The 16,614-nt window shown below is 38.5% G+C and overlaps 1 protein-coding gene across 1 annotated transcript; it reads right to left on the bottom strand.

Annotated features, from left to right (window-relative positions):
* Positions 1-788: 788 nt before the first annotated feature.
* Positions 789-16,483, bottom strand: LOC121869188 (U1 small nuclear ribonucleoprotein A-like). Its single transcript, XM_042370417.1, has 6 exons — positions 16,392-16,483; positions 11,899-11,983; positions 9,228-9,400; positions 5,244-5,406; positions 4,806-4,977; positions 789-1,870 (listed from the first exon to the last, which is right to left on the bottom strand). The coding sequence occupies exons 2-6, from the start codon at positions 11,963-11,965 to the stop codon at positions 1,711-1,713; spliced, it is 735 nt and encodes a 244-aa protein (XP_042226351.1). The 5' UTR covers positions 11,966-11,983; positions 16,392-16,483; the 3' UTR covers positions 789-1,710.
* Positions 16,484-16,614: the final 131 nt, after the last annotated feature.

Below are 16,614 nucleotides of genomic sequence, written 5' to 3' on the forward strand. Positions count from 1 at the left end.
GACCAGGAGATTGTGTCCATTGGTCAGTCATTGGGTCTTGAAGTGGAAGAGGATGATGTCGAAGAGCTTGTGATGTCTCATGAGGAGGAACTTACTCCTGATGACTTGAAGCAACTGGATGAGATGTTAGAGGCTGACAGTGGTGAGGAGGAAATTGAAAGTGATGACCATATGTCAACTAAAGAGTTGAAAGATGTGATTTACCACTAAGAGAAGTTGAGGGAACTGGCTTCAAGGCACCCAGATGTGGAAAAAACTTAACTAACTTTGTGTCATGTTGAGGACTCAGTGGTCTCCTTCTTTAAACATAAGTTAATGGTGAGGAGGAGAGATGCCCCACAGACTACAATTGACACTTTCTTCAGTAAAAGGCAGAAGGAACAAGATGCTATCCCTCAGCCTTCCACTTCAAGAAGGAGAGAGGATGATGCTAGCCCTCAGCCTTCTACTTCAAGGAGAGAGGATGTTCATGGTGGAGAATCTGTCAGTCCAGAGGTTCCTGACATTTTCATGGAAGTGACACCTTCCAAGAAGCAGTAAAATGCTTCTCCTCCACCTCCACTTCCTTCTCTTCTCCCTCCTCCTCCTGCACCTCCCACTTCAAATTCACATCATCATCATCATCCAGGAGCCATCTACATACACACCTCAAAGTAACCCCTAAGTGTCAATTTCTAACATTATTGTTGAACTTAGGCAATTTTTGGTGACCTGGAACCAATTACCCAAAAACCCATTGAAACAATGGTTTTGGTTAACGAGCAACCTGCTGGAACGGATTGTGCTTGTTAACCGAGGGACCACTGTACATGTAAATGGTACAGATTACGGGAACCATCATTTACCGTTCAGAGTATGAACAGTGCTCTCATTGATGTTGATATGACTGCGACTTTTTAGTAATAACTTACAAGCACCTCACCAGGCATCACACGCAACTCCGCTCCCAGGTGAATACACGGGACAAATTCAAACTGTCTTGAGTGAGTTATTTATAAAATAGGTGTGCGTTAATTAACTTTTGGTATTAATTGAACAATCGCTTTATTCCAAAAACACAAAATCAAAAGTGAGTTACCTGTACTGTACTCACATAAGAAGGGTATGAAGAACGATGGTGGTGTAGGATGTTAACAACCGTGTGAAGCCGTCTTAGGTGGATCGTTTTCACTCTCCCAAGACATTGAATAATGTCTGTCTAACTTACTTTCTAGAGTAAATGTGGTCCTACTCTTCTTTGCTTGAGTGTCTCCAGGCAGAGGGGCACTTAAGGAACATTTAGGTGGAGCCATGGGGATGCTACCCGTGGAATGTAATGGACTTGACCGCTGGCCTATGCCAAACGTTTGTACCCGACTGCTTTCGTTTGAATTTTCCCGTGTTAGTCCAGCACAACCGAAGTTAAAGCAAATATTAACCCTTGGTTGAACGATACTGGGTAGTAATAAAAAGACTGTGTTTGAGTGAATCTGTGTTAAGTGAGGGGGCAGTGTATATATTACATTATGAAAAATATTCTCAAGAGTAAATTCAAAGACTTTTAAATTGATCAAAATTATTTTCACTGTATTAACAATTGTATAAATTACGAACTTTAATACATACCTAAAATCATATTCATTTCCCAAACTTGTCACCTTTTAAGATGAAAATGTGGCAAAACTGTCCTTAAACACTACAGTACGGTACACACAAACATTTGTATCAATCTTATTTCTTCGCAAAAGCAATTTTCATTGCATGTGTGGGTGTTATCTTAAAGCCTTGTAGAGCGTCCTTTGCCGCTGCAGACTGCATCTCGTTCTCAAATTCGACAAAGGCAATATCGTGACGTCCAGGGACAAGACGCACCTCTTTAAAGCCCGGAAACCTGAGGAAAAAGTTTTTAGGTATAATTATGACATTAAGGAACATCACTGATAAGAACATAACTATTTTAACTTCAACTGCAGACCTTTGTCTTCCTTCAAAACCACTACAGTACTTTATCATTGTTGGGACTTTTTACTCCAACAAATCAAACAACAATACAAACTATCACATGCATCCCTGGGGAAGTAATGTAAATTAAGATCTACAATGGTCAGAATTACAGAAATGGTAAGTTCTCAACCCCAACTAGCTAAACTTCTCACGAGACTCGTCAAAATCTTACAATATATTGAGACCTTTGATCCCAACAATATCAACATACTATAGTCTCAATATTTCCATGTACAGGTATGGGACCATTTATCTTGCATGCTTGGGATCTGGGGTTTGCTAGATAAGGATTTTTTCAGGAATTTGGAGCAACAGGCTTAAAATGTACATTAAACCATCTATAACTGGCTGAGAAGCCTCTGTTCAGATCACTAGATTCACCCCTAAAAGTAGCTTTAACTGTACACGGTAACATTAAATCTAAAAAATGCAGGCATATAAATTGCAATAATGAAAGCATAAAAAGAGCAAAATGATACAGTAAAAGTTACTGGACAAACTGCGTCATAATCCCCACTGATGCTTGGCTTAGCAATGCAACAAGTGTCCCCAGCAACGGTGCTCTGCACTGCGGACCCCCCAATCTCCACACACTCACACACTTACATGGCTTCATGGTGGAAACCCGTAGAAACATAAGACTTTATACCTTATGATAATCATTTTTTCCACTGTCTGTATGTAAGATTGTGTGTGATTCTTTCGGAGTAAACAAATTTAGAAAATCATGTGTATCTACCCGAAATTATGAGTTGAAAAGTAACCATACCATAACATATAGCTCAAAGGTGGAGAATGGTTAGAAATCTCCCCACTCAGCCAGGGAATTACTTAAGAGCTCATTTTAACCCATAGTTAGTTGATCTGTACTTGTATGGGAGATATGCCATAGACTTTCCTGGTTGTCACGTACATATACTGTCTATAATAATGTCAGTACTGTACATGGGTATGTAATTTTCCTCTGATGGGTCCTATGGTTGTATGCTGGTGTTTGGCAACCACCCCCCACCACACCCACACACTACTATTACCCTTTGTGCCTTTGACCTGACCCACTAACCATGAGGCCACCATGGCGAGTAGACATTGCTCAGAACACAACACTTCTGCACAGATGAGGAAATTTCTAACATTCTGTTTATAAATGCGAGTGTGGCAGAACAGAACGATAACAGTGAAATAGACAACACTGATACAGACTAGGTAAGTGACTTTGATGACAGTGACCGTGACACTGACTATATTGAGGTAAATCACTTAGAGTGAAAGTTATGAAAGGGAGTGCAATAGTGGTGGGGAGACAGGACAATATGGTGTTTCACCACTGCCTGTGAGTGAGAGTGATGTGTCATGTTCCTTGCTTTGGCAAGTACCACACACACTGCAAGAAATTTGAAACAACCCTGCAGTATGTGCATTTGTGTGTGAATGTAGAGTATTGTATACCGTTTTGAGTAAGTTTCAGTAGCTTTATTGATGGCCAGCAAACACACCAGACCCGTCTGGGCAATATGTCATCCCATGGGCCCATTAAATTGACTTAAGAACTTTTTTCACTATTATTCCCTTGTTTGTTGATGTGGGACCTATCTAGAATGGTTTGGGAAATTCTACTTTTTTTTTTTGTGATCAGTGGGTGAGAATGGGGGGTGGTGGGTTCCTGGTACCGTGACTAACGATGGGTTAATAATTTGTTTCGTAACAGCATTTTTTTAAGCACTGTATTCTGGATACCGGGATGCTGAATAATTGGTCCCATACCTGTATACAGTATATTGTATGTACACTGTTGGCTGGGATTGTCATTTTTGCAGAACAGAGTACAGTACAGTACTGTAGATTGGTTAAAATATAAATTAAATTGCACTGCAAGCCAAAATTACTTATATAAGTCGAGTGTAATGCAAAATTCACTGTACTGTATTATATTTTGGGCTGATAGCTAAAAAAATTTGTTGTTCATACAAAGGTCCTAAAACAATGTCATGTTTTCTCACTGCCTATCACAAGAAAACTTTCCATACAAAAACACTTAAAATATTGATAAAAAAAATAAAAAATAAAAAAAAAAATAAAAATATATACCCGAAATAAAATAGGTACAGATATAAGTTATGTGAGAGATCTTCACCTGACTGACCACTTGCTCTCCCCTTGATACACCTCCTCCCATTAATCACTCGACCAAATACTTACTTAACCTGGTATGCTCAACACTATGTCCTCTGTAAGTGTTACATTCACTCTCATACTGTACAGGGTGCTATATAATCATCCCTCTCATATGCCAGCCTCTGTGACAAATTCCCAGGAACAATTTACTTTTTAACATCCAAAATTTATCAATACTGTCCCATGAACAATGAGTATTTCAGCCGACATTAATTTTTAAATAACTTGCTACGAAAGTCTTGAAACTTTATGACTTTTACGCCGCAGCAACTAGAGGAATGTTCATCCTACAGTACAGATCAAGGAGTGACTGTTACCTTCATATTATAGGATTTATTTGCAGCTTGAGGAAACAAATGGACCAGACAAACTACTGGAAGCAGTACAACAAACAAAATGCCTTGGAAAACATCTAACTGTGACCCCACATACAGTACAGCACTATACTGCTTTATGATGCCACACCATACATGAGCTACAGCCAGACTTAACCCACCCCCCCCCCTGAGTAACTTCTTGTTCAGCTTGACACTATTCAATCCACCACAACATGAACAATATATTTGTAGGTCTTACCTCTTAACTTTAACTGTTTTTCACCAAGTACTGTATATAAAAGATAATAATCTTAAACACCAGAGACTTACTGTGTAAAAAGCATAGACAACATCATTTCAGAAGTCTCATCTGGAAGATTTGTTAGGAAAAGAATCTGGTTAGGAGGTTGTTCTGGTACACCCATTCCACTACCACCATGAACTGGAGGTGGCTGGTTGAAGAGATTTGGACGTGGAGGTACCACAGTTGTTCCTGGTTTGGCTGGGAAAAAAAAAGAAGAAAATGGTCAGGATGTGTTGAACATGGGTAACAGTACAGTAAGTACACTTTTAATAATCAGCCTCAGACAGCCACATGCTTCTGAGGGGCCAAAATTTTTCAGCAGCTCTCAAGTTTAAAAAACCTGACAGTCTACGAGTGCAAGGATATTTTCATCATTATAAGTTTTCATCAAATATTTACACACGTTGGGAGTCGTGGGACCTTCATATGTGTGTCAGCAGTCAGAAGAGAAAGAGAATAATTACCAGTAACACTAGGTGTTCCTGCAGCAGGCACAACTGTTGTTCCTTTGGGTTCCTTCCCTTTCTTTTTCTTCTTTTCCTCTTCCTTTCGTTTGCTTCCTCGCTCCTTGTACGTTCCCTTCTGTTTTGCTATCAAGTCTGAGTCAGTCTTGGAATAAGCAATTTTCTGTGGGAACAATAATCCATTAAACTTATAACCTGAGTAAGTATGACTGTACACTTCTCTGCTGTACACTTCAACAAACTCTCTCCTTCCACATATCTACTCATGTTATTTTCTCTCTAAGGTGAAGTTGACTCCCAGAGACATTAGTGTAGACGCAGCATGTGAACTAAGCCTCTGGTACACAAGGAGGATGTGTTAAGGCCTGCGTTATGTGCCTAATTGTCTTTCATTCTTACAGATCTCTATGGTTAAGTTCTTTACTGGTGTCTCCCTCTAAAAGGCTTTATTCAGCAAAGGACTTAGGCATACAGATCTGTAACAAAGTAAGATAATTAGACACACATGGCCTTACCACAGAGAAAATGTGGCCACTACTACACATTCTTAACTATTCCATTCAAACACTGTACATTATTATCATGGTATTTTTCCCCACACAATCAATCAATCGGTGACATACAATCACTTCAAGTAACCTCACTCTAACTTAAATCATCCACACCCTTCACACTATTAACCCTGATATGGTATAATGGTATAAGTTATAAAATTAGGCTTTGAGCTGTATCAGGTGCCTCTAACTGGGCACACATGACCCAGCCATACATCTCACATGACGTTAACACCACCACTTCACACCCCTGACAGTCAGACATTTATTGAGTTACACTGAAAAGTATTATAGTTATTAAACAAGGAGGAATAGAATGATAGTGGTTGGTGATACACAACCCCCATATATAGTTAGGTTAGAAACTCGTCAGGGCTTAACCTTGTAAGTGAACCGCCCTTCAAGCACGGCAAACTGGTTTTATACTGTATTAGTGTAAGTATTTTGGATAACATTGCCGTCTGTGGTCCAGTGATGGCTGTTAGACTACTGTATAATGCTAAGCAATTATTGAGGATGACCTGAACCAATTAGAGCTAACCTAATTTAACTAATCTATGTTACCGTATATACTCGTCTATACTTCTACCTCGTTTATAGGTCGACCCTGATTTTTGACCAAGAAATCATTAATTTATGATATGCTTCGTTTATAGGTCGACCCTGATTTTTGACCAAGAAATCATTAATTTATGATATGCCTCGTTTATAGGTCGACCCAAGTTTTTGAGGGTAATGGAACAGCAAAACCTTCACTAAAAACACTCTACGTCCTATAAACTGAGGCTCGCCGTGCCTGAAACACCGAGCGCCGAAGGCAAATTGTTTACCATTATTACGACACTTTGCACTGAAACGCGAGTAGTTTCAGCAAAAATATTGTATATTTCCATTCAAGTATTTATTCACGTCAATTAGGAGGGAATATTATTGTAATACAACAGTTTTTTTTAACTGAAAACCATTCGAAAAGCGATTACTGTAACATCTTTTGAACAACGAAAGAAAGCGAAAGTCGATTGTTTTTGTCATGATTTTATCCCACTTTCCACTGTAATACGTATGTCATTTCAGAAAAAAATATTACATTTCCATGAATGCATTATAACAAGCACAGTATAAATAGAATATCATTGTAATATAACAGTATTTTAACAGAAAACTATTAAAAAAAAACGAGTAACTTCTCTTGAACATTGGAAGGTTAGGTAAAATCTTTTGTTTTCGTCATGTATTTTATCCTATTTTACATTGAAATACATCACTTTTCAGCAAAACTACTATTTATTTCCGAGAATATATTCATTCAGGCACAGTTAAGGTAAAATATACATGTGATGTAACAGTTTCTTAACTGAAAACGATTCGAAAAACACGTGTACCGTCTAGCTGATACACAACAGATGGTGGTGCGTCATGTGTCGTTGTAAACAATAGGAGGTTGAAGTAGATTACCGGGTATTATATTAAGTGTGAAATATCGAAAAGGTTTTTATTACCGGTATTTTTTGTAGATCAATGAGAACTGTGATACCGTATATGATATGATAAGTTAGCCTGTGCTAAGAACTTCAACATAGACTACTGAAAGCACGTTGTAAGGTAATTTAGCCTATTGTAAGTTGGTGAGCTTCATCTGCTGAAGGAACTACACAACTTTTCATTACTAATTGGTACATATTTTACATTTCCATTGTTTACTGGCAGTAACTGGTAAATATTTTTCATGTCTGAAGCTAAAAGTTGCTCCTCGCCCTTCCCATCATGCACGGGTTCAACCTAACAAAACCATTACCCATGTAGAGGTCGACCCCCAATTTTTTGCCTAAAAATTTGGTCTTAAAAACTCAACTACACACGAGTATATACGGTATGTTAGTTAAGAAGGGTGTCACAGCTTCACTTTGTATTAAATAATTGTGTGTTAGTTGCATTAGAAAATCAGGTATGTGAATTAGATAAATAAATAATAATCAAAACAATTACAGACACTTTCAGGATAATAAATACAGGAAATGTTAAGAATAAAGTAATGGAATAAAACAATATACAGTATTTTAAAGGCCACAGTAAATAACAGTGTCAAGGACTTATGATTGTGAACCAAACAGCTGTGATGGCGACACTCAATACCCCTCATGACTGTGGCTTCTCCTCGATTCTCATGTTTCATTGGGTAGCTAACCACACAATTTATCCTTACTCTTCTTAACATTACTGTATATGTACAGTAGCTAAAACATATATCTGTGCATACTTTGTGGGAAACAATATGAGACCATGGAAGATAAATATTGGTATATGAGGGCTGTCACTAGTCACACGAAAAATTTTGGAGCATATTGACCCACACCTGCACAGATAGTTGTTTTAGCTACTGTACTTATGCTTATCTTGAGTTCACCACAGAACAAATATGTGTAGTAAACCACCACTCTCGCTCCTATATATATTATACAACACTTGGCTTAAACAGTTTCCTTAACAGCTACAGTAGAAACCTTCAAAAGTACATGTACACAAAAATTAAAAAAATTAGTCAGAGATGAAAGTCTTCCCACTATCAGATACTTCCGGTACTTGCCTCCACCATGTGTCATGTTTCTCAAGTCATTTGCTATTGACTTTTTGGATGTGTAGGTGTCCAACAAGAAAAGACAGTGGGTCTCATAGTTCTGACAGTACATTAGGGACATAAACGATAAAGCCCGCTCTCCACTGAGCCTTAAGAACTGTACACAAGTTGGTACTACTCGACTGCTTCTGTCTTCCCATATGATGATTCTTCTTCACATCGCACCAAAAAATTATTTGCCATTTCCGTTGTTAAATATTTCTACCAAAGTTTTTAGTTATTTATCTAATCTAATTTTGGGTGAACTAAACCAAGATTGGATTGTAAGAATCAACTATAAAAGTTTTACTGAACTGTCTCCTACAGTACAGTACCTGGGACATCTTCACTGAATATTAACAGTAATTTATACAATACATAATTATTCATGACCAAATGCCCCAGAAAAATGGCTCAGGAATATACCCACAGGAACCCAGGGAAGTCTTAAATGTAGCAGTTGGGGCTTACTTGATGGTCAGCACAACTCCCTTGTGACAGATGAAAATGGTCTGAGAATCTGAAAATGCCTTTTAGGGACATGAGCACTACTCCTACACTGAGTGGCAGGAGAACCATCTACACCAGCAGCCTCCACCTCACCAGGTTAATACATGTTCCTGGCTCTGCCTACAGTATTAACAAATGCTAAGAGCTTCACCTACAGTACAGCACTCTCTTTGTTGTGCTGGGTTTTTCCAGGTGAGTTATGCAGGTTTGGGTGTTGTATGTAAACCAAGAATGCATATTTCATCTCCACGTTGCATTACTGATCAGAAATACATGAATAAAAGTTACACAACAGTAGCTACTTACCATAGGTTTGTCATAAAATGGGAAGCCTTGCATAGCTCTCATGGCATTTGTAGCACTCTGAATTTCCTTGAAGATCACAAAAGCCTGGCCACGCATTTTTAAAGTCTTCAGTGCAACTATGTCGAGAATTTGGCCAAACTGGGAGAATATCGCATACAGAGACCTCTTTAATTCTGGGGGGGAAAACAACATACAATCAGTTCACACGCTAAAGAGAATTATAGTAGGACTATAAAAATATACCAATAATTTCCAGAATATAGTAATAATACAACCTTATACAGTAACAAAATCAACGTACAGTACTCATTAACTAACCAGTTTTCACACTAATTGTTCTCATTTCATCACCATAAATTACCCCTCTCATGCATGCAATAAGTTTCTGTGACCAAAACAAAAGTCATATGGGACCACTAATGTGAGGTCCGGTCCGGTCATCTTTTGTTTTGAGGCCAATTTATCCCCCCCCCCTCTTTTTAGCGTGATTTATACATCACTGGCTCCATTATTGTTTTGGCTTTAACATAATCAGAAAAAAAGATGAGGATAGGACTATATATTTTCACTCTGAATAAAGAAAAAAAATTATTTGTTTCAGCATCATACCTTATATATTTTCACAAACCTACCAAGGGATTACCACTGTACTGTACAGAATATAGTTAGAGAAGTAGAATTTTATGAGCTTTCTAACAGCGACTTTGGAGTTTTATATGACTCATCATCATGGGGAAGGTAGGAAAGGAAAGAGACAAACGTGACCTGCCATCACAACTGACTGGAGGAAACTGATGGCAAGCGGAACTCCAGTGTATTGGTACTTTCTGGAAGCTTCACTTGGAAGACCATGCATTCATCTTTGACGCACGATAATTTAATGCAAATATCTTCAAATAATCCTTTTTGGTGAAATTTTAAATTTTAACGACACTTTGTGTCCAATGCAAATACCTGCAGTGCTACCCAATTTGACGTGATTCATGTTATGATGCACAAAAGGATTAAAACCCAAAATCCAATTTATATACAACATTGTCTGAAGGATCTTCATTTCAAAGAAAAAAAAAGTATAAATCTGAAATTAACAAATAGAGGAATATTTAGCTACTAATATGGCCACCAAGCTACTGCATTACTTTGCTGTCCCTCGGAATCGAGTATGAAGATCATCCAGCAATGATACGAGTTATTAAGGATGTCACCTTCGTTGGTGAGCTCTGAGGTGACTAAAGAGGCCAATATGAGACCGGCAGAGTCGTCCACACATGTTGCACATGTGGAGGGCTACATCTAAAGCGGGAGGGGCGGTGGCAGCGTCTTTCCGGCGTTGGCGCTTGTCTGCCTCCGTTTGCAGTCAGGCTAACTCTAAAGTATTGACACCTTCTCTTGTGGTGCTCCTCCAAGCGTTACCGTGTGGAGTGTGAGGGGGCCGATTTGGTACCTTTTCAGGTTTGTCTTAAGACTATCCTTATACCTTTTCAGTTGCCCACCAGCGTTATGTTTGCTATTTGTTAGGTGACTGTAAAGTAGCTGCTTTGGCAGTGTACTGTCGTCCATGCGGGTAACATGGCCAATTCAATGTAGTTGTTCATGGATAATGGTAGCCTCGATGCTCCTACAGTTGGTGTCAGCAACAATATTGGCATTTGTTTTCTTGTCTTCCCAGCTAGTAAGACAACATGGCCACCAGACACAGCTATTAAGATATTATGGCCACCCCACATAGCTATTCAGGCAACATAGCCACCAAACATGGCTAACAAGACAATATGGCCACCACAAAACACAGTTAATAAAACAATTTGGCCACCAACCATCAAGTGAGAACCTCTTATGTGTCAAGTTAATGATTTACAGTAAATATTTAGGTAGAGCCTACAGAGGACTGGGGGAAGCTGGGGCTAAAGTTATCAGCAACTTATACAGTACAGTACATGCGTGATTCACCTCTGAAAAACACTGTAGCCTTCTGTTTGGGAACCACTGCAACAAGTAAACAATAACCTAAACCTTCATATTCATAACTCTAGTTTGACAAATGACCTTAAAAAATTGAACATAGACCAATATCATACGGTACTAAGATATATGAATGTCATGTACTTAAAATCAACTTGAAAAAAAAATACAGCTATAACACTAAGTTCCAGTTCTGACAAGTTCTGATTCCGGTGCATCCCTAGTTACCATAGGCATTTGATCCAGTAGTGGCAGCAACTAATAAAGATACCCTCATCTTCATCACTGTTCTTATCTCTGAGGTACCTTCTTACAACCTCTCTCTATGTTATTCTTGGCCTACCCCTGGCTCTTCCTCCTCCCACAGTAAAACTCATGAATCTCTTGATCTAGTTGGTCTTCCCCATTATCTCCACATGTCTACAACATTTCAGTCTACCTCTACATAAAACTTGGTCAAGATTATACTGTACTGTCACTACACAATTGCTCTCTTAGCTCTGAACAGTCTCTCTTGTCTTTCAGTTCCACACTACACAACCATCTAACCATACTCATCTCAGTTCACTCAAACCAGATGTACCGTAGTTATCGTCTTTCACTGCCCATGATTCATTACCATGCCATACAACATCACACTTCTTACACTAGTTGCATCTCTCCTTTCACATGTACACTAAGTAATACATTATAAACAAAAGAGTCTTACCTCCTTTTTTAACCTTTTCATTTAGGTTATTCACATAAATAGTATGATTTGGTCGGATGTCCAACATTGTTGTGTATTGTCACCTCTGAAAAATTAAGAATCTCATTAATATAGCTACAGTTACCTACAGGTGGGCTACGGTACATCATACTTAACATGAAAAAATGTTTGGCCATTTAAGTTTAAACAATATTAAATGTTTCCTCCCAATTAACCTACTAAGTACTGCATGTTAGCTATGATACAAGTCCATTTGTCTGATGTTGATGTTCTATAATAATGAGGGAGACAACAGGTTACATCTGTGTTTAGTGGTGAATAATAACATGATACTGTAGCAGACACAGTGAGATAAACTTCACCAGACAGCCCAGCAACTAACACTAGTGTGGGGGGAAACAATGACCATAAGTAGACAATGGAGGTGAAAAATGTGGGCCAGAATAATAAGAGACCATTACACTATGGTGGCAGCAAAGGACAGCCGACTCAAAGGAAACAATAGAGATGACAGAGAATAAAAAGATGCCATATTTACACTGGTACTCTTGACAAATACTTCCCAGCAACCAAACGATTTCAGTGAGCTTTCCTTTCCTTACCAAACCTAAATAATATACGTACACACAAACCTCGCTAAGTGCAATGACCTTTAAGCCAGTACTGGAGTGCTTGAACAGGAGGAAGATAACTACAGTAGGTCATCTGAATATGTTTCCCCACTACCTGTTGCCTGTTACAATAAACACGTTTATAAAAAAGACGGCGATTAAACGCCCGACATGTTTATAATTTAGAAAATATGTGCAGATGCTCACAGTTTAGCAGTAAGATCGAGCAAGGTTAGGTGCTAGACTGCATAGCTCTAGCTCAAGAGATCCTCACTCAGCCGGGCTTGCTAGTATATTTCTCTACTTTATTTTTTATATAATCCATAACACACATTCACCTCCATCCAGTATTCTCATACAGTATGTAAGAAAAATATTTAAAATACTATTGCCTATCATTACATAACAAGTCAACCACACATTTTTTTCTTAATGTTACAATGTCCAGTACAAAAATTTTTGGCATCTCTCTCAATGGGACACAAGGTTCTCAACACTGTATACTGTCCAGCCAGATTTTATGTAGTAATGTTTGCATCGCTCTGAAGGCTCCTGAGGCCATACAAAAGTACAAACTACACTGTGTAAGTCTTCAGGAAACATTATTTTTTTCACAGAACAAACTACTGCACAGTAATGCATGTGAAGGTTTGTTAATGCTAATAATGCTGTACAGTATGTTCCAGTAAGCAGTATGTTAACATCTGGTCACTAGGTTGGCTGGGACATGGTAGATACTGGCTAAAGTGTATCAATATATCACTAGAAATGGAGTGAGTTAACAGTAAACCCTTGTGTACAGGATCACCTCTCACTCGGCAGATTTTTTGCAGGAGTATTTATGGTAATTAATTTCTTTACGTACAAAGCACGTACAGACATCATTTTTGTGTCGTGATCATTTTTTCACCGTGTTTTACCCCACAATTTCCTTCATCCTTCACGGCCTGTCCACTACAGGTGATTTATGATCACAGAGGAAATCTAAAAAAAATACTTATACAGTAATAAAATAAAAGGTAATGTCTGACAACAGCACTACCACCAGAAGGAGTTGTTCAATTTGGTTCATTTTTCCCCCAGATGTTTTATCATTATACTGTAGTAAGTATTTTAAGAGGTGACAAGTTTTTATTTTAATCATAAGTATTTTTTTTCTATCTACAATAATCACAAATCAGCTGTAGTGGGTAGGGCATGAAGTATGAGGGAAATTGTGGGGTAAAAACACGGTGAAAACTGATCATATGACACAAAAATGATGCCTCTACAAGCTTTGTATTGTAAAGAAATTAATTATTTACCATAAATACTCCTCCGAAAAATCTGTCGGTGCAGCATGTTCAGTTTGTTTACAACCAACCCGCTCGATCTGAGCGTACTCTCACGTCCAAAAAACGCACAAATACACCATGACAATTCAACAAAATTGCTTTTGTTGGTACCAGATATAAAAATAAGGGTCTTTTTATATTAGTGCACCGTTCTATCTCTGTGTTAGAAATACGTTTTTTTTTAATGTTTAGACAATTCTAAGACATTATTCTTCTATGATATTTTTGTCAGAAATTAAGGATAACCGAGATGTTACTTGTCCAATATCATTTATCTTTTGTGTCACCCCATTCCTTGTTTACGTCGGGCGGAGACGCTCTTTCCCCTCTCAGTTCCTGCTCCTGTGTGTTCGTTTGTTCGCTTCTTCTTCGTCTACAGTGCATGTGTGGGGGTGGTGTGGGAGTTCTTATTGGCTAGTGTAAGTAGAGGGTGAGGTTAACGTTATTTTTGGGGAGCGACGGGAGACTTATTATTGGGCAGGAGGTTTTTGTCTTAGCCAATGAGCAATGCGTGGGTGCGTCGGGAGGGAAATGTTGAATTTCAGTACCAGATATGGCTGAATAGGTGGAAGAGCTGTGCCGACAGGCTGAATAGGTGGAAGATCTGTGCCGACATTGTCAACGCGATTATTTTACATCTATTGCCGATGTCCATCAGAAAAATACTGAGGCCATTGTAGTTTTTAGAAAACACGGTTATGTGAAACGGCCTGGAATTTATGCAGAGTATTTGTAACAGAATCTAGCACATTATCTGTTTGTTTGAAACAATAAACATGACTTGCTGTACAGGTTTTGCATTCAAGCAGCCAGCCTGTACCCTCCTCAAAGTGACCGACTCACAGAGCACCACTTTCAATTCATCGATTTAAACATTGACGACCCAGATGAACCTGATTCTTCTTCAGAGTAAGGTAAGATGTGGGGGCATGAACATGGGGTCTGCCCCCTTGATTAGGTTAGGTTAGGTCTGGTTGGTTTTTGGTGATTTTCTATGGTTTTTTACACAGAAAATGGGGTACATTAAGTTAGGTTATATTTCTTTCGGTAATAGAAATATGTTTTTTCTTATGGTTTTTGATGACCTTTGAAGGATTTTGGCCTTGTTCTCCATTGGAAATCACCTGTTTCTGTGATTTCCCCCACCCAACAACTTCCCTTAACCCCTACGCCCTGGTTTTCGTTCCTGAACGATCATCTAGGGCGCCCTGGTTGACGTTCCGGAAAGTGCACCTTTTCACGGCATCGTTTGAATGCCCAACGCGGGTTATCGGGTTCCAGCATGACTATTTCAGTGTCACGCCACACGCACGGTAGCGTGGGTGGGCTCAGTGCGGTTAATACTCATTAGCCCGTCACCACGGAGTCGTCCGTCAACGTCTTGCCTCTTCCGCCGTCCCTTTATCTCCCTCGCTCTGCGTTGCCATTTTCTACCACTGCTGCCCCATGGAAGTTTCTAGAGGGTCAATACAGAGTTTTCTTGGTATTATTTTACTTTAGGACATAATGCACCCCAAAGTTATAAACCACTAAAACATTTACATCTCTCTATTCTGAACATTTTGAACCCCACATATACCAGGTGGAAATGGATAATAGCGACACAATTGAATTTAATTGATTATCCGTACTTTCAGTCTTCGTCTGCAAGGAGATGTTTTCGGCGCAATACTGACCGACGTCATCCAGTCGTGACCAATGATGTATCGATACCATCCCGCGATTTTTTTCTTCGACGAATCACATTTTAATTTTTTTCAAAGGAAGCAGCCCGGGTACCGATTTAAATTTCAATGACCAGTGTAACAATGGCCGTGGTAGAGGTTGGGTGTCAATCGCGGTCCCACGATTATTTCAAGTCTATTGCCGAGTTTTACGAGAAAGACGATCATTCTATCCAATTGTTACATAATCACGGCGTTCTCCCTACGTCTGTTGGGTGCCCGCACTGTAAGTTGCCTTGTAAATATAGAAAGGATAAAAACCAGTGCCACCTGGAGGAGGAGGTTGACCCTGAACCTATCCCTGGTCCTTCAAATTCATACATTGAGTTAATATATAAAACTAACCCATGAGTGAGTTATAATTAGTTTATTTTCTTACAATATTTTCATCAGTTAGTTCTAATGTACCAGGCATGGGGGGGGGGGGGGCTAAGGCTGTCCAATTCTATTAAGTTCAATTAAATATTTCCTCTTAAAATACTGTAATAAGAACATTAGTGAAATAAATGAACCAAACTTAACAGTGGTCTCAGACATTACCTTAAACATGTTAATATTTAGTTAACTCAATAATACAGGATACCGGTCACTATAACAAGGACCAAACCAATAACTACAGCAAAACTATCAATTAATATTAATAAAATATACTGAGTAATAATGATATAGAAGGATAATAGTCGAATTAAATATCAGAGAACAATTTAAATAATGACACACACAGTAGCATCACCTAGAATATCCACTCTATTAACAGTATTCGGTAATATCTAGGTTAATTAAACACTAAATAATAACCTCATATATAAATTAAGTTATCTTACGCCGAGGAAAAAGGTGAATGTAGAGAAATATGAAGGAATATAGTGTAGAGCCAAACGTTTGTATGGGAGCGTGGTGGCGGCCGCTTGGTGCTGGTAACTTCTTCTTTATAATTATATGAACTAAATGATTTTTTTACTTTAGAATATAGATAAATAGTATTTTAAATTATTATAAATAAATTAATGCTCCTTTGGAAATATATTAATAAGAGATTAATTAACC

Source organism: Homarus americanus, unplaced genomic scaffold (assembly GCF_018991925.1).
Source record: "Homarus americanus isolate GMGI-L3 unplaced genomic scaffold, GMGI_Hamer_2.0 scaffold25467, whole genome shotgun sequence".
In the NCBI taxonomy this organism is placed as follows: Eukaryota; Metazoa; Arthropoda; class Malacostraca; order Decapoda; family Nephropidae; genus Homarus; species Homarus americanus.